Below are 25,716 nucleotides of genomic sequence, written 5' to 3' on the forward strand. Positions count from 1 at the left end.
TTCATACTTGTTGATTAAATTACTTAGAAAGTCTTAGCGAAGTTTCTCTAAATTACAACTAACATGATAACACTTAATAATGAGCACATTGGAAGTAAGTTTCGATTAGGTATGCGAGTACACTGCTTCGCTGAAAATGGATTAATACTTGTTCTCTTAGAGTTTCCATACACCTCGAAACTATAATCTTGGAGTTTATCTGCTAGCTTCTGGAACAAATAATTTTTCAGGCGATTGGTTTTAACTTTTTTTTTGTTGCTGTTGGTTTGATTCTACTGAGTTTACCTATTTATCTCGGACAGTTCTCAGTTAGTATCCAAATTCCATTATATTTTTTCATTATTAAAAATTTTAAGTGGATTTGGAATTCTAGGAAGTCTGTGAAATTAATTTCAAGTGTTTGCGTGACTGTCTGTTGAAGTGCCGGCTAATAAGTCCATACTAATTAACCCTACACCCACCATGAGTAAATTTTTTTCAAAAACGAAAATAAACTTAAGATGTAAATGCAAAAATGATTGTAATTACAAAAAGAAGTTAAAGTCTCGTGCAAGGGTTCTTGCCAGGTTTTCTATGTTTAAATAAGAATTTGGAATTAATTCTAGTATAAACATAGAATTGGTAAACATTGGCGCCCCTAAGAGGTATTTAGAAGTTGTACCTACCCCCTCCCATTAGAATAATAGTGGCCCAATCATGAGCTAAAAAAAAATTGTAATGATTGAATAGACTACAAACTAAATTTAAGAAATTTCAGCTTCAAGACCAAATTAAATGGTTTAACTCTCCTACAACTCTCTAAATTTACATTAATTAATTGTAAACTGTGTTCTACTCCATTCTCTAATCCCAAAAATTGGACCTAAGTTTATATACCGTGGTTGTTGGCGACTGAGTCTAAGCCACTGCAGACTGAGGGATCGTTATGGCACCCTCTAGTTAGGTTTGTCCCTTTGGACCTGTTTGTTTGATTAGACTAAAGAGTTTGGAGAGGAACTTCTAGGTAAAGTTTAAAGGAACGAGGTTTTCTTTTCTAAAAAGTCGAACTTACAGTCAGTCATGCACGACCTTGATTATGAAAGAATGTATATTGAAGAAGGTTCTTCTTCTTCTCTCTGTCAACACTCTTCAACATACGTATATAAAACTGTTTGATTAGCTGCCTGGTTTTGTTGGCATAGAACCGTACTAAAATTAGGTAAATAACTATATCTTACTTTTTCGCTGGCAATATGCAAACATATCTTGGCTGTAAGTCCCACTCTAACCTGAATGAATTTCAAAGAACTTGATAGTTAAGAAAGCTACTCTCTCTCACTCTCTCTCTCTCTCTATCTCGGGTTATCTTTATTGATGATACCTTACCTTATAATCTCAGTTTTGAAAATATATTGCACCTAACTCTCTGGCTTAAAAGACTGGCTAGGTTCTTTAGGCTTAACAAAAAATTTTTAAACTATACTTTAGCTCTTTAGCTAATGCACCCCGTCTCGTATGTCTTTTCCTGACTTGAAGCCGTTTGTGAACCATACCAAGATGTACGTTTAAAGTAATTACTTATTTAGGTTTGGCTACCAGTTATTAACCTTTAAATAAAAAAGAATTTATTATATTAACCTTCAATTTATTTCTAAATTAATTTATAAATATATTCAAAGGAACATTGTATTGTATCCTAAATGGAAAAGTACATCTTAGATGATAAACTAATATCATTCAAAGCAACACTAAATCCTTGTTGAAAAAAATTGTGGGTACTCCTCTGCTAGGTGTTGAATTAAATGGTAAACTATAATTGGATAAATCAATTTTAAATCTTAGCACTTAATTCATTCATTAAAATTAAATAAATTATTGATGTCTACGCTATAATAATTAATTCATTTAAAACCTATAAACAATCCCACCATTGCATTTTTCAACTAGATTTAATTTTTCTTCTCTCTCTGGTTTTAGTTGTATTTTCCCTGATCTTTATAGTAATCAGAAATAAGAAAAAAATCTTTTGTAGGAGAATAATATATTGGATTTCTCTTAAAAGTTTCTTGAATGCCTGGTTTTAATGAGTTCCGATTTCCATTTGTACTGAATCACAAGTGCTTTAAAGTCCATTTCTTTATTTGAACTCTTTTTAAAAATTATTACCCAAAACTTTCCCTTTTCTTTGCTTAACATAATTGATAAATTATCATGGTTTCAAAGTTTATTTATATGGAGAATTCAATTTGAATAGAATATGTTTCATTTTATATTCAATATTATTTTAAATAACATGATCGTTAATAATTTTTGATTTGAGGGTTCTGTGACGGGGACGAAAATAATCACAGTTGTTTTTAGCACATTATTTTGCTTCTTTAGCTGCACGATATTTGTACTCCAACTTTCAAATCCTTATTACACACAAATAAAATAAAAAAAAGAAGTAAAATGAATTATCTTTATGCTTCTGTTTTCAAAAAACTAATTTGCTTAAAGTTAAGAAGTTCACTTTTTTAGGCATTTTAATGGTTCATGTACGTTAAGGTTTGTCATTTATAAAGGCTGCTTCCCAGCGTTCTAAGTCTCTTCAGTGCCAATATGTTGCTTCTGATCTACGGCTGTTTCTATTGTTGCTCATTACAAAAAAGTAAGCTACAAGTAAAAAAAAAAAAATCTGAGAATAATTTACTTTTAAACATGAGTTACTAATATTATAAAGAAACCAATGGAGGAAAGAATACGTTCTGTTTATTGCTTTTCTGCGTTCGTTCTGCTTTGTAGTTGGCTACAAAGCCTAGACCAACGTTTTGTGCCATTATTATCCACGGATTGTGTCATTGGATATTTAATAAGGTACTGTACTTCTCAGATCGAGAAATGGTACAGAATAATTTATCTTATTCAGTTCCTATAGCGAAAGGGTGCCTTTAGGGTTCATATTGTGACCCTGGATTTTGGGCAATTTTGTATGATTCCCTTATAAGATTAACCATACCCTCCAACTGTCCTGTCACAACATTCGCGTTTGATCTTATTTATTTAGTTCATTCTAAAGGTTTCATTGATTCACAATAACTGTTACTGAAGCATTATGTGATATTAATTTTGAGACCAAAGGTAATAATTAATATCCGTTTCAACGATTATGGTCAAAGGTGCTGAACACTTATAGGAAAAAATAAATAATTAGGAGATCTAAATATTTGTTGGTAAATTTGTGACGGTGCAAGTAGGTAGTAGGTCGATATTGGAAGCAATACTTAACTATGCCTAGGATGTACCCTTATTGAATTACACACTATATACTCGTATATGCTCTATACTACATATATACTCTATATATATTGTAAAGTTGTGAACAAGAGTCACAGGTAAAGGGCAATAAACTTTCTAAGAAAGTGGAATTCCCCTGGGCTTTAGTGATGAGAGGTTCGAATGAAGGCTGGTCGTTATGTAACTGGAGAGGAATTGTCGGTAACTAGTTAGCAGAAGATCTGTTACAAACTGCCCAAGGCAGATCATAACAAACTGTTTTTTTCTTTCCATGTCCGTATATCTCCAACTATTTTCATATTTCTACTTTTTCAATTCTGAAATTCAATTTTGCATCTACTTAGTATCTGTGCATGTCATTTGCGTGGACGTATAGGTAACGGTAAAATTTGTTTTAAATGAAAACAAAATTCCCCAAAATTTACTTTCCAGTATCACCACCAAAAGCAGATATAAAAATAAAAAGTAAATATTTCTTGAATTTATGTAATAAAGGAGGAATTGATCAATAAATTTTGTTTTGATCTAAAAAAAGAAAAAAAAAAAAGAGCAAACTATCAAAATTCAGTTCATTGAGAGAAAGGTTATGTGGAAGTGCCAAACAATAAACAAATAAACTTTTTAGGTCAAAATGGCTTCTGTAACAGTAAAACTTTCTAACAACTTGCTCAACCTCAGGAGTTTTTTTTTTTATTTATTTTTCCCCCCTACAATCGTAATCAATTTATTTCAGATTGCGTTATGTCTTCTGTCCATGAATCTTTCATGAGACAAATGCAATTTCCCAGGAAGTGTACCGGTATTTGTGACACTTGTGTGTGGCCCAATTTAGAGAACTTTTTTTCGAGGTTGTATGTTTTCTAGAGAACATGGCCAGAGTGTGATTGAATATTATTGACATTTGCCCTGATTTTTTATTTGCTGGGATTTCTCATGGCGTAACGTTATTTCTAATTTCAAGACACCTTACTTATATTGATTACTATATATATATATATATATATTGATGCAGACAACACTGTCCATCTCCAAACAGAGATCTATAAGAAGCTCCTAGGTAAAATAAATCTAGCCCTATTACATGGACAATGGAAAGGGTGTGGAAGTGTTAGTGCAAGGTAAGGGAGTGTTAAGGTGTGTAAGTAGTCTGGAAACAAAAGACAAGCAATTACAGGAAATCCTAAAATCCAGTCTGCTGGCTGGAATTAAGACTGCTGTTGAATTGTCTTCTGTTATATGATAACATAGAACGATTGACCGTCGACACAATCCAAGAGGTTATCGAAGGTTCATGCATTACTGAGGGCCTCGACCACTTTTTATACCTCGTTTTTTTTATTCACGCTATATTCGAAGTACCCTTTTATCTTAACCAATTGTTGCTGTGTACTTTCTGCGCAGGAGTACACGTTCTTTGTACCGAGTTTTCTACTGCGGATTTGGTACAATTAAGAGAGCCCTGCTCCTTACTCTCTGAAACCAAGCAGGAATGGCGTACAGCAGTATTTAGGCGAGAGCATCGCTGGTTTCTAAATTAGTTGCGTTTCTTTGAAATATCACCTACGTCGACTTTTTGGGTGTTGGAGAAGGACTGTTTGGTGTGCGGACCACTTAGCGGTTATCACTTCTGCGAGGGATCTAAATCTGGCACAAAGTATTCTAAATTTGACTGTGTGAATCTTAAGAGCTAGGTTACTGAGTGTAAGTTATCTAGGCTATCAGAAAGCTGAATGGGAACTCGTTGCGGTTCAGGAAGGAACTATTGGTACAATGTAGCAACTGAGAACCTTGAAATAATGATCTACAGGAAAGTGATTACAGCAAATCGTTCAGCCAGGATCAGCTGAGAAAACCGCCGAAGACATTATGAAAATAGAAAGAAAAACGTCCGATTTGAGCGGATCTTGGTCCAATTAGCGGCAACTCAGTTTTTTCTTAGCTGCATTTTTCTTCATTATATAGTTGAATTGCTATTTTGTTTTGATAGTTGGTGAGCAGCTGCGTTGAGCGAATTGGTCAATGTTGGATTTTGTGAGTAACAAATGCAAATGAATGCTTAGAATTTAAGTCATTCTCTATAATAAAGTAATGCTTTTAAAGCACATTTCAGGGATTTATTTTTTAAATAAAAATTGTGAAAAAAAAATTAGATTGATAAATTCTTTAGATGAAGCAAAATTAAACAAATTTCATCTGAATATTGAAAAGCATTTTTGAAATATAGGCGTTCTATTTTGCCTATAAATATGATTTCATTCACCAAATCATATTGAAAATATTTCCAGGAATTCTTAGACGACATAATTCATACATTTATTAATTTTAAGTATTTCTGTTTTAAAACTATAAAAAGCATTTTAACATTTTAAATACCCATTAGTATTACATATTTTAAAAATTTACAACGGAATATAACAACCAAATTTTCATCAAGTATAATTTTTTGAGTTATCTAGTTCATAGATTCAAGTTCTTTAAAGAATTGTTTTTCTCTACTATCGGAACTTTGTTTTTTATGCTGTCTCACTTTTGTGTGGTAGCGAGAAACATTATTATTATTATATCAACTATAAAGAGATTTGAGGTACAGTAATCCTCCTAGGGACATATAGCACTGAAGAAGATAATGGCCAATAATAGCTAGTCGGGATAGGTTGATCCCTTTAGATATTATGTATCTGTATTAGTTAGCAGGCTATTCCATTTAAGCTGCATTCTTTCGGGCAGTCCTGTCAGTGTTTATTTAAAACTAAAAGAACAAAAAATCCTACGCTAACTTCGGGCAATAATCCTTGACAAAAAAATGTAGCCTGAAAAATAAGGAATATTCCACAGCACTTTCTAAATTTCTAAAAAACAGAAAATATTTGGCGCCCATATTTACAACTGGTTTTCTAGTAATTATTTTAAGACATGACTTTGCAGAAACCCATCATCATTTCCAATTTTAGATATATTTTTTATGATTTTATATTTTGTTTTTGTCCGATTATGATTAGTGTTCTCTCAGTGTCTACACTACTCGGCCCTTTACTGGCCTGCGCATTATTAAAAGATTTGGTTGGAAAGGAAAACTAGAGACATTTGAAGTCGTCAGGACTCCACTAAAAATCTCCGCTAAAAATGTTCGCGCTACTCTGTGTGCCAATCTCGGATTCATGCATTAACTTGTAAAACCTAGCGAGAATTTTTAATCATTAATTCAAATTTCTTACCATCAATTAACAATTACTGATATTTATTGATTGAATAAGTTAGATTTGTTTAATAGTACGTTTGGAAAGTAAATAATTTTTGCTCAAATATCATGTGTGTTGGTAGTGTATGAAACATGTCTGTATTGAATCAGATTAAGAAAACCAGATATCTCGACATTCTAATATAAGATTAAAGTTTTTGTTTAAAGTAAATCTATTACCAAGGTGATGAAATTGTCTGGGCAACTACCTTAAAGATTGGTTTCGCCACTAAGAAGTTAGAGCGCTGTTAGCTAAATAGGTCTTAGATCTGGTAGAGCTAACTAACAACAACAGCAAATGGCCGTTGGTTCTATTCCAAAAGTTCTCACTTCTGGTGTTCAGAAGAACTCGTATGTTGCCCGCCGGCAGTCCGTTCCTACTCTAGTATTACCGTCGTTTTCACAAACACAGCAATGAACTTCTTACAACAAATATTACATTATTACTACTCTACAAGCCTCCCGGCTGTCAATTGTTGTCCTCCAACTTTATCGCTTTTAGCTGTTTTGGTTTCTCTTCTAATTACTTCTCATAGCTCACTAATGGATCTAAAAATAAAATTTGGTTCCTCTATTAAATGGAAATTTTGTTAGATTACTAATATAACAGAATCTCCTCTTACTTTTAGCTTTGTATCCGAGTGCTAGTAGTCAAGCACTTCGTTTGATGTTAATGCAAAAAGCCAATTTAAAAAGTAATGATGAACTACATAATATCAATTAAATTTATTCTGCTTAGCTATCAAATGCCAACGATACTATTAAATTGTACTTTTTTATGTGTCAATGTTATATAGGTAAGTTTTTTTTTACGGTCCAGGAAGCTTATTGATGGACTTTCTTAATTTTTCTTAGATGATGCACCCATCAACAGATACTAAACGTTTACAATTGCTAAAAGTAATTAGTTTTAGAAGTTCCTGCAAGTATAAGTTGTGGCTGTATGATGCAAATTTATTGTGTCTTAAATTATTTATTTAATATGGTTCCTGTGTTTAAACCTGCATTGTTCTGTAAAATATGGTCTTTGCAGTTGAGCTGGAGATTAGCTAAACTAGTACATACTAATTTTATTGCAGATTATGTGTTTATTACAATACATTGTCTAAATTAGTATATGTTGTTTGATAGTTAGATAGGGTTATCATCATATGGTGGCTAAATCATTGAAGGATCCTCTTCCCTTAATGGGCAAACTTTGTATATAAAGTTCAAACTACCACTCTGAGATAAACCTTCACGAAAGAAAAAAATTTCCCTCGCATAGGAGCTGGTGTATTGAGAAGAAAATGTACCGCAAGATGGAAATAGGATAGTTGTAGTTCGGTAGGTAGCCGACAGACCGCAGGAGAATACACTGAAGAATTGTTTAGTAAAGAATTATTTAAGCTAGGCTCCTCCAACAGTGGGAGATGTTTCGCGCATTAACTTAATAACTTCTAAAAACAAACTTTCTTTCCAACTTTGCTGATTATTCTTATTTATCTCTTATCCATCAGTGTTAAACCAGAAAGAACTCACTGTATCAACGTTTGTTTGAGCAGGAATTTAGGAAAACTCGAACTTCTCAAATTCTTCACGGCTTTGCAAGTTCAACTCAGGACTTTGCAGCAGCTTAAATGCAACTGTAACACACCCTAGCATATCTAACAAAATCACTCACACCAACTTCTCTTCGCTGCCAATCCGGTTAATGTAGCCGTCTTCGTCAAGTTTCCGTAGATTGTAATTCAATTTTCCACCACTTTTAATTATAGATGAAGTATAATTGAGAGAAGCAGAATCACAGCTATCACTTTATTTGGGCAAACAGTCATTATTCAGTCTTTTATGATGCTCTGCAATACTAGTTCTGTAAAGGTAAGCATGTCACAATTATGTTCTTACCCGGTAACTAAAGAAATAAATAGTTCTTTCACTGTGTTGAATTATTTAATTAATAAAATATTTATTATCACATGGTTTTAAGTTATTAAGTAGAAGTAGGGCTGTACAAAGAGTGATTTTGAAAATGTAAAACTAGTCTATCATTTTATTTGTTGTAGAATCTATTTGGGTTGTTGCAAATTTTAGTTGTCTTAATTTTGCTTTCTACTTATCCTTTAAATAATCGTACTTCAACAATATTCGACCTCCACTTTCTTTGAAAACAAGCATTCATCTTTCTTCCTTCTACCTTGGATACTGGTAATTAGTTATCTCATGTAATTAATTTGACATTAATTAATTTGATGAGTAACAGTGATACTAGTGATCCCTTCCAAACTCTTTTGGAGCTACCATTAGCAATTTTTTTTTCTCAACTAATTTTTGGGCTAAAATATATTACAATTAGTTACACGTTTCATAACCAGGCCTTATCAGGATGACAAAAAATTTGTAAGTGAAGCCACTTTTTCTACACGACTCTGATGATTAATTTTTGAAGATTGATGACTAGCCAAAACCTGTCAGACATAAGGAACATGAACACAAAGCTTGTTTGTTAAAATCAGTATACGTGAAATAAAATTTGAAGCTTTAGGTTCCACGATAGCAAAGCGGTTAGATACGAGAGGACGCTAAGTAAAGATGTGTTGTAGTGTTGAGATCAGTATTCGATTTTCGCTCTGAATTTCATTTACATGTTTTAGGATCAAGTTATTCAAAAAGAAGTCCCACTCTGCTTAGAAGAGATGTAGAGGCTGTTATATGGAAGCAGACGGTTTTAAGGTCTCATCAGCTACGAAAAAGCGGTTTTCTTACAAACTGTTCCTTTTTATGCGTATGTGTGCTGGAAATCGCGGAATTTTCAAATGGATATTTGTACCCGATAGATTTTATTGGCATCATAGGTACTTGCTCCAGCGATTATACCAAACTTGGCAGTTGCTGCTTACATTTAGATCTAGAACTTTCAGTTGAATCATTTTCACAGGAAAAATTCCTTTAAGGTTTTTCTGTGTGACAGTAGATGGACCAGTCTTCTTCAACAGTGTAATTGTCGTCTGAGTATGGTCTTTAATAACGTATGTAGTTTTAACGAGTACAAAATGAATATTCTGAGTTTGACCAAATCGCATGATAGAATTTCTTGAAATATTTTTAGTACGCCGTTTATAATAGATTTTTTTTTTTTTCAGAATTATGTAGTAAGGGACCTTCTCCTCTTATATATTACCTTCTTTCCTGTTGTGAAGAAGCGTTTAAGTGCCAGGCTCTTTAATATAGCTTGAAAATGAATTACTCTATCCAATTAAGGAGTAAGGGCATGTCTTGTTAATTTTTTCTTATTTATTTATTTATTTATCTCAAAGAACATTTTAAGATAATTATTATTCATTTTAATGTTTCAAATCCACACACTTATTTCCTATAATAATGCTATTTCTTCTTTGCTATAATACAATAGTTAAAATTAGCGTTTGTAAGTCAGACCAGGCTTTGAAGGTAGACCGATCTGGTGGTGTGGTTCTGTCCGTTCTACTGTTTGTCAGTCTGTATCAGGGATTGATCTGCTGGCACCAATTAATTACCCTAATCATTCGATCGACTTGCAAGTCTCGTTTAGCTAGAACAAGATTAATTAGAGCAATACATCTTTGTATGCAAACATGTTTAAGGCCTGTCACTTTGAATATTCTACTTCAGGCAGAGATTTATTCAAAATTATAAGATATTTAGAGGTATTTATGTTGTTATTCTGTTTAAAGAAAGTTTAATTAGTCTCTAGTAAATTATTTGAATACTTCTTACGTAGCTGTTGAGGATTATTCTGAATGTTTTCACTACCGAAAATAAATAGGCGTTATTTTCTGTGTATTTATATCGTATTTATAAAATGGGCGTATTATGACTCTTTTTGATTGCGCAAACTCTTGTAGATTTTCCAAGCCTAGTATTATGAAAAGTAATGAATCAAGGTATCCTTACTTATTGTAGTACTTCGACAAAGTAATGAATAAATTAATTCCTTACATTTATCACTTTTTGCACATTTGCTATTTGTTCTTTAAAACTGTTGAGAATGTAAATGAGAATGTAATAATTATTAACAAAAAGAAATACAAAAGATATTAGTTGTTTTAAATAATAAGCTATTTTTAATTGCTTCCTAACTTTTGTTTCTTTTGCGTTAATAATGTTTTTTGTTCGTTTTTTTATGTCCTTGATTTTCTTCTGCTAGCGTTAAGTCCCAAATTTCCTAATAAGTTACATTATATAAGTATTAAGAATTGGTAAAATAAAATAAAAGTGTCCATTTGACATAAACGGCTTAACCACTGAAAAACGTTGGTTACAGAGATTTTTTTTTAACGGTCTTTACCCTAACTCGTTTAACGGGCCACATATCTATCAACCCAGTAAACATTCCTTACCCTAAACAGCCTAAAGCCGTTAACTTTCTTCTCCCGCCTGGTGGCTTTTGGTCGCAGATTTTACACAATTTAACCCCTTCGAAGAAATATGTTGAAAAATCTATAATCTTTAAAAAGATCTATTTCCTTACAGCAAATCTCTCTCTTTTTTGTTACGCCTTAGTTTTCTCATCACCAACGAGCCGCCAGATATTTGAAGGTTTCGGTGTAAGGGAAGGAACACTTTCCTAAATATTTGTTTTTTTTTTAGGGCAGCTAATCAGGATTTTGGAATCGCCATCTATGCCGAACACATCTTTACTGTCTACCTCTCCAAATTTTTCTTAAATTAAAATAATGCCGCTTAACTCTGCGCAGACAAGGCTGTCGCGAGGTCTTGATTCCATCAATCGTAAATGGTATCTTCTGGATTGATTTTTAGTGGCTCTGGTTAAAATTTCTTATATTAAATTGAATTTAAATTATATTTTAGAAACAAAATTTAAAGCTAATAACGATAATACATTCGATTCTTAAACCAGAATGAGCGTTTGAGGGGGAAGTGGAAACGAGTGAATAAAAGTAGCATGATAACAAGCAGCGCTCTGGTCACGTGTTTGGAATATGAATGAGGACGGAATACCTCGTTAATGTGAAGTAACCTGACAAAGGAACATAGTCTAAGACATCTTTCTGAATCTTTTAACAACTCTTTCAAAAAATGGGAACCCTGAGATTCTCTTAAGTCTTATGAACTTCAATTGAGTACAAATTCTGTGTTTTTAAAGCAGTTGTTCATTTGAAAGAAACTCAGTAAGATGTGGCTCAGTAAGTTGTATTATTATCTGCAATAAATATCACAAAATTCAACTTTATTATCAAGGGACCTGGCTCAGTGGATAATGCAAAGAAAAGAATAGATTGAATAATGAATGAATAAAAGATTTTTATTTATTACATGAAAATAAATACATATGTACATAGGAGTGCCCAGTACGAATTCTATAACCTGCAGCATAATAATTACAAAAATTGTACAAAATATACAACATAAAATTAGATAATAAGGCAAAAAACTCATGAAAAAAAAACCTCAACAGATAGTAAAGTTCTACCACAGGGAGTCCTTAACTCTCCTGTGCCTGTGCATCGTGTCCAAACTATAGTCCTCTATTTGCCTGCATAGGTGGTTGTGACTTGATTCACACTTACTAAAAAAACCAGTAGCGAGAAACAGAATAGAGTGATACCTTTTTTTGTAAGCTGGTGGACTTTTACATCCAACTATTGAATTATATGGCGAAGACGGAATCAACTATTAAACATACATTACTATAAATTTGGCGCTAATGACCTCAGCAGTCGATGCGCCAAAAAAAAAAAAAACCGCGGATGTGGGTGTTGTATTCTGTACCTAGCAGATCAGTGCTTCAATAAAAATATTCTTCTTTAGTCGATGAAATCTGGACAGTCTCTTAGTGGCTTATGATGGATGAGTAATCTGAAAAGTGAAAAAATAGATTTTTGGCGGAAATTTCCCTACAGGGGAAACGAGGATGCACTAATTTGAAAGGAAGTAATTGCGAGAAATGTAGTTAAAATTAGTCAGAAAAAAGGTGTACAAGGATGAATAAATTTTACTGAATCCCGATTGGTTGCGCACAGAGCGTGTGAGATGGACTAACTTCGCTGTAGGCTTAGTTAGTACCACCGTTTCTAGATCATAGTTATTGTTATTACACTAAATCCTGATCATTTCATCTTCCTTGCTTCTTGTGTCTTCGTAAACTTTCTTCAAGATTCCATTATCAAATGGAGAAGTAAGTTTTTGTTTTCAGAAGTGCTTATGAAACCATTTCACTTTGACCTAAATAATCCTTTAGGCGTGATTTTTTTTTTTATTTCTGGCAAGTCAGTACATGAATATATGGTCAACGCCTTTCGGATGCACTTAGTTACTGCTGTCACCCGAACATACCACAGCCTTTCTTCGAACAGTTAGGTGGAAAAGGCTAAGTGAAGGAGAAAATCTAATTAATAGCAGGAAGCCTGGACCCCGAATTCAAGTTACCGCCCCCCAGAAAGCTAATTGCTAAATTGTCACCAAGCTAATCGCTTCACAATGAGGTTATTGTTTTGTGTAATGGTGAGTGAACTATATCATGCAGTAGGATATCCGCAGCCGCTCGATAGATGTGACAGTGAATGGGGGTTTAAGTGATGAAGGGGAGCTGTGTAGTGCTTGTAGGTCCCCTAAGAATTCCTCATAATGCTGCATAATCGTAGAATTACCAGGAAACCTAAGGAATTGTGAAGCTGACGTTTAATTATAAATGTTATTTTTACATTCTGTTTTATTTTCTAAACATCGCCTTGTCACTTAAATTATGGATATCAGAAAACATCTGGGAACTCCAAATGTAAAATCAATTGCAGAGTACTTCTTTATCTTCTTTTTTCCTCTGAGTTATTGTTGTTATCGTTATTACCAAAGTATTAAGTCTTGTAGATCTGTGCTCTTCAAGCCCACCAGCTAACCCAAAGAAGGTTAACAAAAATTAAACTCGTACTTTTCACTTTTTTAAGGAAAATTTCTCAAGCTCATCCATTATCATTCTGAACTTGACCATCATCCATTATCATTCTAAACTTGACCACTCCGAACAATGACTGGCGCTTTCTCCTCTAACACAAGGCTGTTTCAGGTTGGTCTAGGTATAGTAACTTCTCGAAGAATATTATTGTTAATAATAACAATAAAAGAATAGGGCGCCAATGACCTTAGATGTTGACGCGCCATAAATTAAAGAAACTAAATAAATAAGTAATAAAAGAATAATTATTTTATTATTAAGTAAGAAGAAAAACAAAAAATTGAAAACAAACAAACGTTTGCTGAACATTTCCTACAAAAAAATATTAAATATAATTTATGAAATTAATTGAAAAATAAGTTCTAATGGATATTTGTTTCAGTGTAAAATACTCGTACATCAAAGAAATTTCTACAAAGGTTAGGAAATAAAATACTAAACTGTATAAAGTAAAAAGATTGTGTGAAATTAAAACATCTGTTGTCTGCTGATTAATATCAAAGTGTACTTCAGAAAAGAAAATTAAAAAAGGAAGTAAGTATTTGAAGAAATATACCTTTAATAAACTTACCGGAGTTGAGTCTTGTTTTTTTTCTCTTAACATCTATACCTTTCATCTTAACCATGTATTTTTTATTTTCCCCTAAATTTAAATAAATATCATTAATTGATTCAGAGCTCTGACTGAAAAACCATCAATAGAGAATTCTGATAAAAGAACACAACACTTTTTCTTTTATAATTGTTTCAATTACAATTGTGAAGTAGTCTTCTAACTTTGAGTGGAAATAAATGTTTCTGATTTTCCGATTCTAGACTGCTTCTTTCTACATTTTTTTTATCCTCCGATTATATGATGTAATTTTCACGAAGCCAGAATCTTTGATTTGTAAGAGTATGTTGCCTTATTGGATAGTTTTCCTCACTTTTCTTTCCGGTTGGAACCTGCCTGGAAAATCTGGATACTTAACCAGAAGTCGGAGAATCCTCTTGACTTTATTTTGGGAGAGCTTTCTTCAGAATATCTAGTAGCAGGGATTATTATGTTGGCTTCAGGAAGTGGTTATTCCTACTGCTGGCCTTTTCCTTTCGAAAAGCCAATCTAGAAAATTGGACCCAATCGCAATACTTTCTCTTATTAAGTGATTAACTATTAAGTGAAAGTAAAAGTGTGTAATTATTGCGAAGGGTCATGCTTCTTTTTTCTCCTTTTATTTAATAAACGATGCGTGCTTATATTGAAAAAAAAAGGCTGTCTGTGGGATCTGAAAGAGAGGATTCTGCCACTCATTGTATTTATTATTAGTTTTGTAATATCCAGTAATAACTTGCTCACTCCATATCTCCTCTTGAAATATGGGTAAATAATGACCTCTTTGCCTCGTAATTGAATTTTTGTTATCTTTGTTTTAATATAAGGCTGAAATAACATTTCTATGGGAGGTACAGTCACTGACGTTCCGTCAGGGATTTTGCATCATTTAAAAAATTGAATTTGTTCCTTAATTTATGTTTTGTTAATCAATTTTTTACTCTAAATGTGTATACAACTGATTAACCGTATTTTTATATGGCTGGAATTTTCGCTTATTTACAAATTGGTTATAATTATATTATTGATTATTATAATTATTTATTTGATTTTTTAATTATTTAATAATGTAACCTAAATATAAATAAAAATTTAAAATAAAAAATAAACAAAAAGCAAAGTTTTTGACAGAGTTTATAAACTTAACATAATATTAAAATTAAGTTCGTTTTCATTTATGGGAATCCGCCTAATATAGACTAATTTTTGTATTCTGGAGACCAGTCCATATCTTAACCTCATCTAATAGTCTTTAAGTCCTAAATAAGTATACCTATAAATGACGTCTTTTTAGTGAATAGGTTCTTGAATTTAGAATCTATCTTTTCTTTTCCTTTGTAGAAACTGAAGTAGCTTTTGCTTTCTAAAACCCAGCTTCAGCGAACTAGTTGAGTGAACTAGTCAGATTAATAGTCAGGCTTATGTATGCATCAGACTTTTCGTTCGCAGAATTTAGCTAAGCTTACTAGTTCTGGGAGAGATCTCCAAAGAACGGACTCATAGCTCAATTTCTTTTCAGAGTCTGGACGCTTTTCTTAAATTCACTTTACTTTAGTTTTTCTTTACATTATTGTAAATTCAATAAGAAATAATATTACAAGATTATCCCACTTAATGTTTATTGCTATATTTACTTATATCAAACCAATTATTTATTTATTTTGATGGAAATAGTACAATTACTGTGACAAAACGAAAAATTAGTTCTGAGAATGATTCCTCTTGCAACTTCCTGATAAGGACCATATTTCTAAATTTTCTCTTTAGAATGGTATCTCAGTCCCTCAAACATAAGCTGGGGATCTTTATTTTTCTACAGAATTTGCAGGCCTTGTATACATTGTGTTGTGCGAAAGAAATTAAATTTTATCGTCTTATTCTCATTGAACTTTTCTGTTCATAACTGCCCAAATAGACTTTGCCGATCCACAGACTGGGAGATTTCTTCAGTGCAGTGCTCTCAGATTTTTCTCCATCCATTTTCTTAGAAGATATTGCTTATCCCAGGCAAACCATTAAACATGGATTCATTTCTGCTTATCCATTTCCATGCTTCCTTCCTCAGAATTCGGCCTCACATGTTCTGAGAGCCAGAGTCAGGTAATTGTTTTGTTCTCATTCCGAAAATTGTGCTTGGGCTTTGTTTTATAACCGTGGCAATTGAGCTCAATGTTTTAATAGATGCTTTATTGTCGAATGTGATGTCTGTAGCTTTATCAAGGTTGTAATATATAACTTCTAATCATTTAATTTCCAGCTACTAGGTGCTGAAGAAAATTCCCCGCTTAACTTCTCATAATTAATTATTCCTAAAATGTTCACGTTTAAGTGAAAGAGACAAGAACCGAGTGATGTTTTGGTTATTTATGTGGCTAGTTGCGTTTGCGTGTGATTAGTTTCAGGTTACAATAACCCTGTTGCGGGATGTAACAAAATTAGAAAGAGTTCGCCTAACAATACAGGACTTCTCTGAGGATGACCCTTGAAAACGTTTTTAAAAAGGCAACAAATTTGTCGCGCTAACGTTTATGGAAAATGGATATCCGGCTATTATGAAATGTATGCATGTAGAAATTGGTAGTCATTGCACCATATAGTTTACAGCCTTTCCTAGCGTCGTTAGGGTCGGCTGATTGTCGACCATGACTTTTTGCCAAGGAACCTGTTTAGAAAAATTATACATTCCACTTCATGTCGCTAGCTACTTAGAAAAAGTCAGGAGAGACTTAATCTTCTGCTGCCTGACAGCCATACAAAATTGTATGACCCTACAAGATGCTGAATGGGTGACTGAAAGATTTCAACTTCTTAGGTTATACAGAAGAAAAATACTGACTGCAATTATTGAAATAATTTTGCTTTTAAAGGAGGTGTGAAACTTTGATGCGATGATCTCTGAAGATTAGGCATTCCGCTTTTCGATCCAGGATTCATGTTATTAGAAAGAACGGAATTTTGACAAAAACAAAAACCAGGGCTAACGGAAAACAGTGATAATGTTTATTACCACAGGATGTAGCCTGTAGTTCATTGTTTGTTAAAAAACAAAAACACACAAAATGAAAGTTACTTTCCTTCGTTGGTGAAATTAATTTGAAAAGATAATTTAGTCAAATATTTGACATGCTTCATTTTACACAAGAGAAGTTTTTTTAGAAGAAGGAAAGGTTCACATTTCAAAATAATTACAAAGCCATTAATAAGAAATTAAAATGTTCTCAAAGGCATTTTTCTATTCGACAAGAAATAATGCAAAGGAGAGAACGAAATTAAATAGTGGAAGGTTTGACATTTCTAAGATTAAAAGACCTTTAACCGAAGTAATAGATATTCTTTTTATCAGCAATCTGGAAGTCAACTTTTATTGGAAATTCTAATAGATGCTGACTTAGGTACCTCTCTCTTAGTAGTAACGGCAGATAACGAGGGGAAAAGAACTCCTTAAGAAGAACGGAAGTATTGGACGCTTGTACAATTAAAAATTTAATGAATATTTTCCTCTCACTCTTTTAACTTTTCTGCTTCCACTTATAATGGCACTCTTCAAGTCTAGTACAATTTAGTCAGCCAATAAAATGGAAATATTCAAATAATTGATTAGTACTTAATCTTGAAAATGGTTAGAAAAGCAGAAAATTATGTAAATAAACTAGAAATGTTTAGCAACCAATAGATTAGTAAGTTATATAAATCATAAAGGGTCTGGTAAGTTTTGGTTCAGTTTTCCCTTTTTTTGCTGGCAATGGCAACGTAAAAAATGTCTATTCAAATGAAACTTTGGTGAGAGTGGAGTTCCTAAATTGTAATCCAAATTTATTCCAGAAATAACTTCTGTTGTAATCAATCTTTTTTTCTTTTTTTTAAGTAATTGGTTTCGCTAAAGCCTTTCGCCCGAATCAGAGTACTACAAGGTTAGAGTGTGTTTATTGGACACCATAGATTTATGTTGAGAAAACAGTATGGGAATGTCTGCTAATGAATATTTAATGAATATTCATTGGCCTCAACAAGTCTATGGGACCAACATCTTGCTTTGAGAAGCTCTGAAGTTATTATAATAATCTTCTCTTTTTTTTTACAACTATCGACTTTTACAGTTATAATTAACACATTTAATTTGACAAAAAATATAATTCTGGTGAATTTATTTAAATTATTGAGGTCATAATTTGAATTTAAAACAAAATCTTATGGCATATTCATAATAATAAATTTATTTACAATACTTTTCACATATACACAAAAATAAAAATAAATAAATGTAGCATGTAAAAATTTAGCATAAAAATAAAATATAGCATATTCATAGTTATGTTTAATTATCTTCCAACTTTTTTTTATATATAAGAAGGTGATAGAGTGCGTCCAAGAAGCCAATCCTGTTCTTCCACACCTGGTAGAACCTACGCTTGACAATCAGTCTAATGAAGTTACTGAGTCTTCTCCATTTTTATGGCAAGCTTGAAGCAGCGAGCAACGGACATTTCCCTGTCATAGTTGACTTGAACTAAACTGTATTAGTTAGTCACCTCTTTGTTGGGTGAGTTCTAGAACGTAACCATCGCCTGACACCCAGAACTGCCCTGCCAACCGACTCCCGTAGCCATGCTAAGTCACCACCGGTAACTTAAATATTTGTTCCTAGAAGTTGAGAATGAAAATAAACTAATGGGTCCCAGTGGCTGCTCCGTGAAACATTACTGTTTTGTCATTGTGCTAAAATGAAAGCTAAGGTTGGATTTCTTTTTGTTTCACCAATCATGAAAGCATCATGATTTTTTTTTACTATGTCTCGTTCATTATCGCTGTTGAGTTACTGTATGTTAAAACTGTCCGGTAAGACAGTTGTAAAAGGGTTGATACTTAACATTTTGAACTGTAAGCTTTTGTGAAAGAGATTATGTACTAATTTGATGTTTAACTATTTTTGTTTCAGATGCTGTAACAAGATCAGTTTTCTTCTTTATTATGGCTACATTGCTTCTATTCTGTGGTGAATTTTCTTGTTTTTGCGGACAATTTCAAAGAAGCAGAAGGATATTCACTTTTGTTTCTGGAGTCATATTTATTATATCTGGTATTTATTATTTATTTACTTATATTGAAAAAACTCTCTAGCCTATGTTCTAAAAAAAATTAAGTTGGTTATGTAATTGCATTCTTTGACTTTAAAATGGCTTCATTAACCCGAAACGTGCAATCTTGGAATAAGAATGAAAACTATCATTGATTTGTCACAGTTTTCACTATAAATTGAATGAATCAATGATGAAGCTTCGCAAACTTAAAATGGTACGAATAAAATTTGGTTTCTCGATTCCTATATAATCACTTTATCAGAACATTAAGGACAACCAATAAATAAAAACAAAACTAGAAGAAATACAAAATTACAAATGGGATAAAAATGAAAACTAGTCTAACTCAAATTTAACATAATTCTTCTTAAAAAAAGGCTGTTCTGTTGATCAATAACAAGTCTCTCCCTGCTTTTCTTACAATAACGACATTATAATATGATAATTACAACATCGACTATTCTATATCACGAGGAAGAAGGAGATTAATGCTATTCTTGTAATAATCTGTGTTGCTATGATTTGGCTGCCTATTTAAAACATTGTATTCGAACTTTAATTAAACATAATTGTCAATTATTCACCATCTCATTGGTCCAGTAATAAACGTCCATTAATTTACCAGGTAAACAATGAACAATAACAAGCACTTAATTTTCATAATCATTAAACATAATTTCGCAGGACATAATAACAATACAATTTGTTACTAATAATCAGAAGTTGTAATCTTTGATGAACTTAATGAAATTGTAACTTTAAACACAGTATGTAAACCTAATATTAGAAGTATGTATTAATAGCATAACGTATAATCATACCAATTCCATACCATAGTTAACACACTTTGGTAGACAATGGCGTGCTACCTACCTTATGACGCTTAAATTTAAAGTAATAGAACATTCGCTTTAATTTTAGCTGGGGACAACCATTCCTAAGATTTATTTTAGTGAACATTCCTAGAGTAGAATCTTTGGCCTTCTTGCGTGCAGAAGTGTGATTTAGGTTTGGATGAGAGTTCTCTGGGGCTGTTAAACCGTGACCTGCTATAGTTCTTAAACACCATACATAATCGCAACTTCTGTTCAACACAAACAAATTTAAAGCATATAGTTAAACCATATCGAAACCTGAATATTTTAATTACTAATCCCTATTAATTTATTTAATCAGGATTTTACTATTTATAATTAGAGCTAAAAAAAATAAGTTATTATTCTAAGTAACAAAATGATTTAATCTGTTATCTGCGTTAATTTATTTATTCGTGAGAAATAAAGTTTATAATCTAGTATTGAAAACAATATTTTGAACTTTAAGTAAGTACCTTTAATATTTGCATAATTGAAGGATTAAGTAGTTTGAAATTAGTGATATACATTTTTTATCATTCAGTTTTCAATCTTAAGCTGAAGGATTTGTAGCCAGTAGTTTTTTTAATAATTTCCTTGTTGGTTAGTATTTACAGAAGTAAATAAACAGAAGTTTAGACTTCGAAATTGAATTGTGAAAGTCAAAACAAAATTTCTTCACTCGTTTTGTAATTTCTAAGTACTATATAAACACATATCGCTTACAGTTAAGAACTTTTTCCAATGATCATGCATGTTTGTAAAAATATTATTAATTTGTTAGTGCTGAAACAGTTAACCACTTTTTCATTTGAAGGAACTTGGCCTTTTTGGTTTTGACGTGGGCTTTAGCAACAGTTTCCACCTTTTGTTTAAGATAACACCTGCATTTTACTCTTCCATTCTTCATTTTGATAGTCAATTATTTATTTATTTATTTTTTCATCTTTTATTGCAATTTACATCTGCAACAAGTAAACATGTTACACGATAAGACAACAATTTCAGGAACAATGGGATTGGAGAAGGCGCCCTGTGGTGTCACTTCATTATCGTGAATATACATGTTCTTTACTGCTCTTTTGATGAGAGTAGAATTATTAATTTAAACATAAAATTTGCCTTTTTTTAACAAAACTTTCCCTTATCAAGTTATGCAATAAAATAAATAATAAATTAATATTTTTCTGACTTTTTAATGGTTTTGTAAGATAAGTTACTAATAAAACGGGGAATGGAAAAGTTTGGATGATTTTATTTTATTGAAAAAACAGGCAGAAGAAATTATAAGACAATTTCCTTAGTTTATTTTCACTTGAATGCCAATAAAATTTCACTGATCTACTTGTGAAACACTCTTAACTTAATTCACTTACTCTTATTCACAATCTGTTGGCGAATAAAAACGAGCTGTGTTCCTAATTGATTCTCAAGTGCCATTAGTCTTGCTGTCTTCACAACCATTCGTAACAGTTCACCAGGTAGAATTGACTCAATAAAGTCACCGTCATCAAATTCTAGAGGGCCAAGGACTCATTGCCTTCTAATCAAATAACTAGAGGCCGAACCCCCAATAATCTATGAACAATTTTAAAGAAAAAAGGTTTATTTTTTTATGAATACAAAAAGTCTTCATCTTGCTGAATAAACATTTACAATTCTGTAAATCTTGAGAAGGAACTATAAGCCAAAGTTATTTTTGTTTTTTCTTTTTGCGGCTTTGTTAAGTGTGTATGTGAGATAATGAGATTTAGAGTTCGTTAAACCCTAATTGAAGCGAGATATTATCTACCTCAGCAATTTTGTCTTTTCACAAACTTGGTTTTAAGTGAAGGTTTGATCCTTTATGCTTCCAGCCGTACGAAGGAAAAATTGCTTCTGTTTCAAATGAGCTGCATATTCATTTTTTTTAGGTTTTCTCAAAAATTCGATAATTATTTTTTGTTTGCAACATTCAGAAGAGAAATTCCTTCGTGATGCAAGCAGTGAGTTCTTGACTCTCTAAATTTTCCATTTGGGTCACTTTGCGTATCTAAATACTAGTGGAATAAGTAAGACAGTTTAGTTTTTGGACGATAGGAAGTCTGGTTTATTGCTTTCTTCTTCCTATATCTCGATTTTACTATTGCTCCTACAAAGTTCGGATTTTTCTAAATAGTTGTAGTCTATAATTGTGTAAAACCGCATAGAATTCCGTACGACAAGAACTGAGATATTTCGATTCAAAGTTTAGGTAATATGAAAAGTTCTTCATACTTCAACAGGAGTAGGAATACAGCCCTTAAGGCTATCTATTGCTTTCGTAGCCTACAAGATTACATTTGTGAATCCCTAAAATTGCTCCTAAACCGCCCAGGCTCTTTAGGGAAATCTCAGGAATCGGGAGTTGTTAGATTGGGATTACCACTACCTGGCGCCTGACCTTTTCCCATGGTGGAAATATCCCATACATTTAATTTACATCCTTTACAGTATTTTATTTATTTTCAAATTACACCTAATATGGTTCATTAAAAGATTTTAACCCAATGACGCGGCACTTAAAATATGAATAATTATACTATGTTATTATATTATGTATTCTTGAAATCATGTTGTAAAGTTATAAAAATAAATCGACGTATAAAGAAAGATAATGCTTTGAAAATAGCTTTATGTGGCCAAATGTTGACACTTTATCTTTGAACAAATTTGTGTTGGTTTAGCACAATCTACCTTTACTACATAAGTAAACATAACCCGGATGTAACATGTCTAACAGAACATTTATTTCCTTTCTAAGTAAACCAATAATATTATCTTGTTGATATTATATATACGAGTTATATATACTCGTATATATATACTCGTACATGGAGTTCTCTGAATATTTTTTCTTTTTTTTTTTGTAAATCATTTTTCTTTATTAGCGGGGGAGAAATAGTTTTATATTTTTTGAAAGATGTTCTCTTTAAAGGTTTATAATAAATTAGAATAGGTTTTCTTAATAATTAATTCTTGCTCTTGACTAAGTGTGATAAATAAGGAGTAATTTTGTATGATTCAGCACCTTCTTTTGCAAAACTTTAATTGGGAGCTTAGACATAATGAACTTTTATGTGCTATCGCGTCCCTCAAGCCGCAAATTAGAATTTAGTGTTAGTGTTGAAATATGAATAGAATGCTTAATATAACATCGTCTTAATATCAAGTTTAATTAAGTTGAGTTTGCCAGAAAATTTCTCAGTATTCTGCATCACTACTCCTCCTGAGATGATAGATTTAAACAATCAAATGGTACCCCAATGTTTTAGTAGTTCAAAAGAGGTGGATACATCAACCTTGCAATTTAATTCGCAATTAAATCTCTTAATTGATTTACCGAAGAATCTCGTTCTTAGAAATAGTTATAATAAAGATGAAGTTAGTAGCAAATATGCAAGTAAAATAATTGTGTTTGGAAGAAATACTTACAGTGTTAGTGATTTCTGTACTGTTTGCCTACTTACAACATGCTAATGGTACCCCAGATATGATATTAGACTTATTGATGAAAGATGTATTATTATTTGTGTATTAATATATTTATAATTGCGCACAGGTTTGCTAATGCTTATCGGATTAGTTATGTACATATCAGTGTTCAAGGCAGAAATAGGAGGAAAATTAAGGCCGAAGTCACAACTGCAACCGCCGCAATTTACTTATAAATATGGTTATAGGTGAGTAAGAATTTAGAAATAGTATTTATAGGTACTATTTACATCTCAAGTTTATTTTCTGGTGGTTTTAAGTTTTATTTTTTTAGGTTTTTCATCTTTTTTTAAGATGTTATAGAATTTATTTGTATTCTTATATTCTGCATGGTTCTTACAATGCGTTATAGATTTTTCTTAATTTCTAGATTCATAACCTAAGTAGATAATTCTTTTTCATTTAAATTAACAGAGTTCTTTTTGTACTATCGTGAAGAATCTAACATGATGCCAATAATTATACATTTTTATTCTCTTCTTTGAAGGAGTGGCAAAAAGAAATGTTGAATTTTACTAGCAGTATGAGAGTAATTAGTTGAATCAGGTTTCCAACTCACTCAACGAGTTAGTTTGTTTTACATAATGATACAAACGCTTTAGTAGTACACGTATGAAAATTTTAGACATTATTTTAATGAGGGAAAATTCTCTGTAATTAAATATAATTAACATCATTTCGTTGTAATTGGAAATAAAATGGACTGGCCACAAGAGGGAGGGGTTTATTCTTAATCATAAATGTTATTAAAAAGAGCTTAAAGTTTTTATTTTTATTTTTTAATTTCAGCCAGTTATTTCAAATTCAAAGTAGCCGTTTTTGGATTATGTTTAAAAACCTTTTACAAAGGTGCAATGTAAATATTTTTACTCTTTAGATTTCACTACTTTATTACTCTGCTAATGTATGTTCCATGCAGACGTGTGTCCTAAAGTTTTTTGAAATTTGGATTTAGTCTCGAAATGCTTCGAATAATAGACATATTCAGGGTCTACCTCTTTCAGTCTCTCTTCACCAGACATTTTTTCATATGATTGAACTACAAACTAGATTCTTTCGACCTTATTGTCAATAACACACTGATTATAGTGTTGTAAATTTATCAGAGTACGAAATTGATCTTTCAAGTAATTTTTGACGTATTCTACGAGTTAGGAAAATTTTTTTTTTGGTGCGATCAGCTCAAGTCAAAGAGAAATTGAGTTGAAATTACACTGAGGATAAGTGCAGAGCAGTACACCTTAAGATTCCAACTATTGCTGGAAACCAAAGTTGTGGTTTGTACTAAATCCGTCTATCAGAAATGTCTTATTTTATATCCAAAAAAAAAATATTTTAACTAATTTGATTTAGCTTGGTAATTCTATATTTGCTTCATTGTGGTAGGTGCTACGAACATATTCTTGTTGCAGTGAAACATTTAACAATTAACAAAATAGTAAGATTGATAAGAAATTTGTTTTTGTTTATAGTTTTTTACTGTACGTGAGTGGATTTATGTCTATTGAAACCGCTGGAACTTGTGCAGTCTTTCTTTACATTTATTGGCACCAAAGAGATTGGGGCAAGAAAACATTGGAGATGACTATGATGAATCATCACACCAGAAAATTGTCTTCATCTTCAGTTTTATTGCCTGATCAACATATTTATTCCAGTGGTATGTAGTATTTATATAGTTAGTAACTATCTGTCAAGAAAAAACTATTTTTGCTGGTTTCAATATATATCAATATGATGCAAGTACATTACTGAACACAATTTGCAATTGCTGTCTTAAGATTTGTCCATCAGTTACAGAATATTTGGCTCATAATCAAAATCTAATTTAGCTCTAAGTACTTCCACAGTACTATCCAAAAGCTCTGGGAGGCTGGTCCTGAAAACTATAGCATCTGTGAGTAAAGTCTTAAATTACTCTGTCCCCTTCGGATAGTCTTCTTTTTGCAGTAACATCTACTTTCCAGCTCTATTCCATTAACTCTTTCCATATCTTCCATTTTGATAAATTATTATTTTTTGAGGTGCAATTTCTGCTTGAGATCAGGATAAAATTGCACGGGAGTTGTCAGTAAAGGAATAAGAATGTCAATTTTCATTGACAGAAATTTGAAAGAAAAAATGCAGTGAAGTAAATAAAATAGGAGTCTTTCGGTCACTTCCTTCACGCTGAAATTCTTAGAACGGAGAGGGACAAAAAAGAGAATTCTGAACAAAATATACAAAAAATTTATTGCATTCTTCCTTAAAATACG

At 32.0% G+C, this 25,716-nt stretch overlaps 1 protein-coding gene across 1 annotated transcript in view; it reads left to right on the forward strand.

The window, feature by feature from the left end:
* Nucleotides 1-25,716, forward strand: part of stg1 (stargazin-like protein) — a 338,187-nt gene that overhangs the window by 303,393 nt on the left and 9,078 nt on the right. The window contains exons 4-6 of the mRNA XM_074118210.1: nucleotides 18,953-19,093; nucleotides 23,529-23,649; nucleotides 24,934-25,121. Coding sequence (XP_073974311.1) covers nucleotides 18,953-19,093; nucleotides 23,529-23,649; nucleotides 24,934-25,121 — 450 coding nt within the window. The remainder of the gene's footprint in view (nucleotides 1-18,952; nucleotides 19,094-23,528; nucleotides 23,650-24,933; nucleotides 25,122-25,716) is intronic.

This window comes from Rhodnius prolixus, unplaced genomic scaffold (genome assembly GCF_049639745.1).
Source record: "Rhodnius prolixus isolate KJV_2025 unplaced genomic scaffold, Rpr scaffold_2, whole genome shotgun sequence".
In the NCBI taxonomy this organism is placed as follows: Eukaryota; Metazoa; Arthropoda; class Insecta; order Hemiptera; family Reduviidae; genus Rhodnius; species Rhodnius prolixus.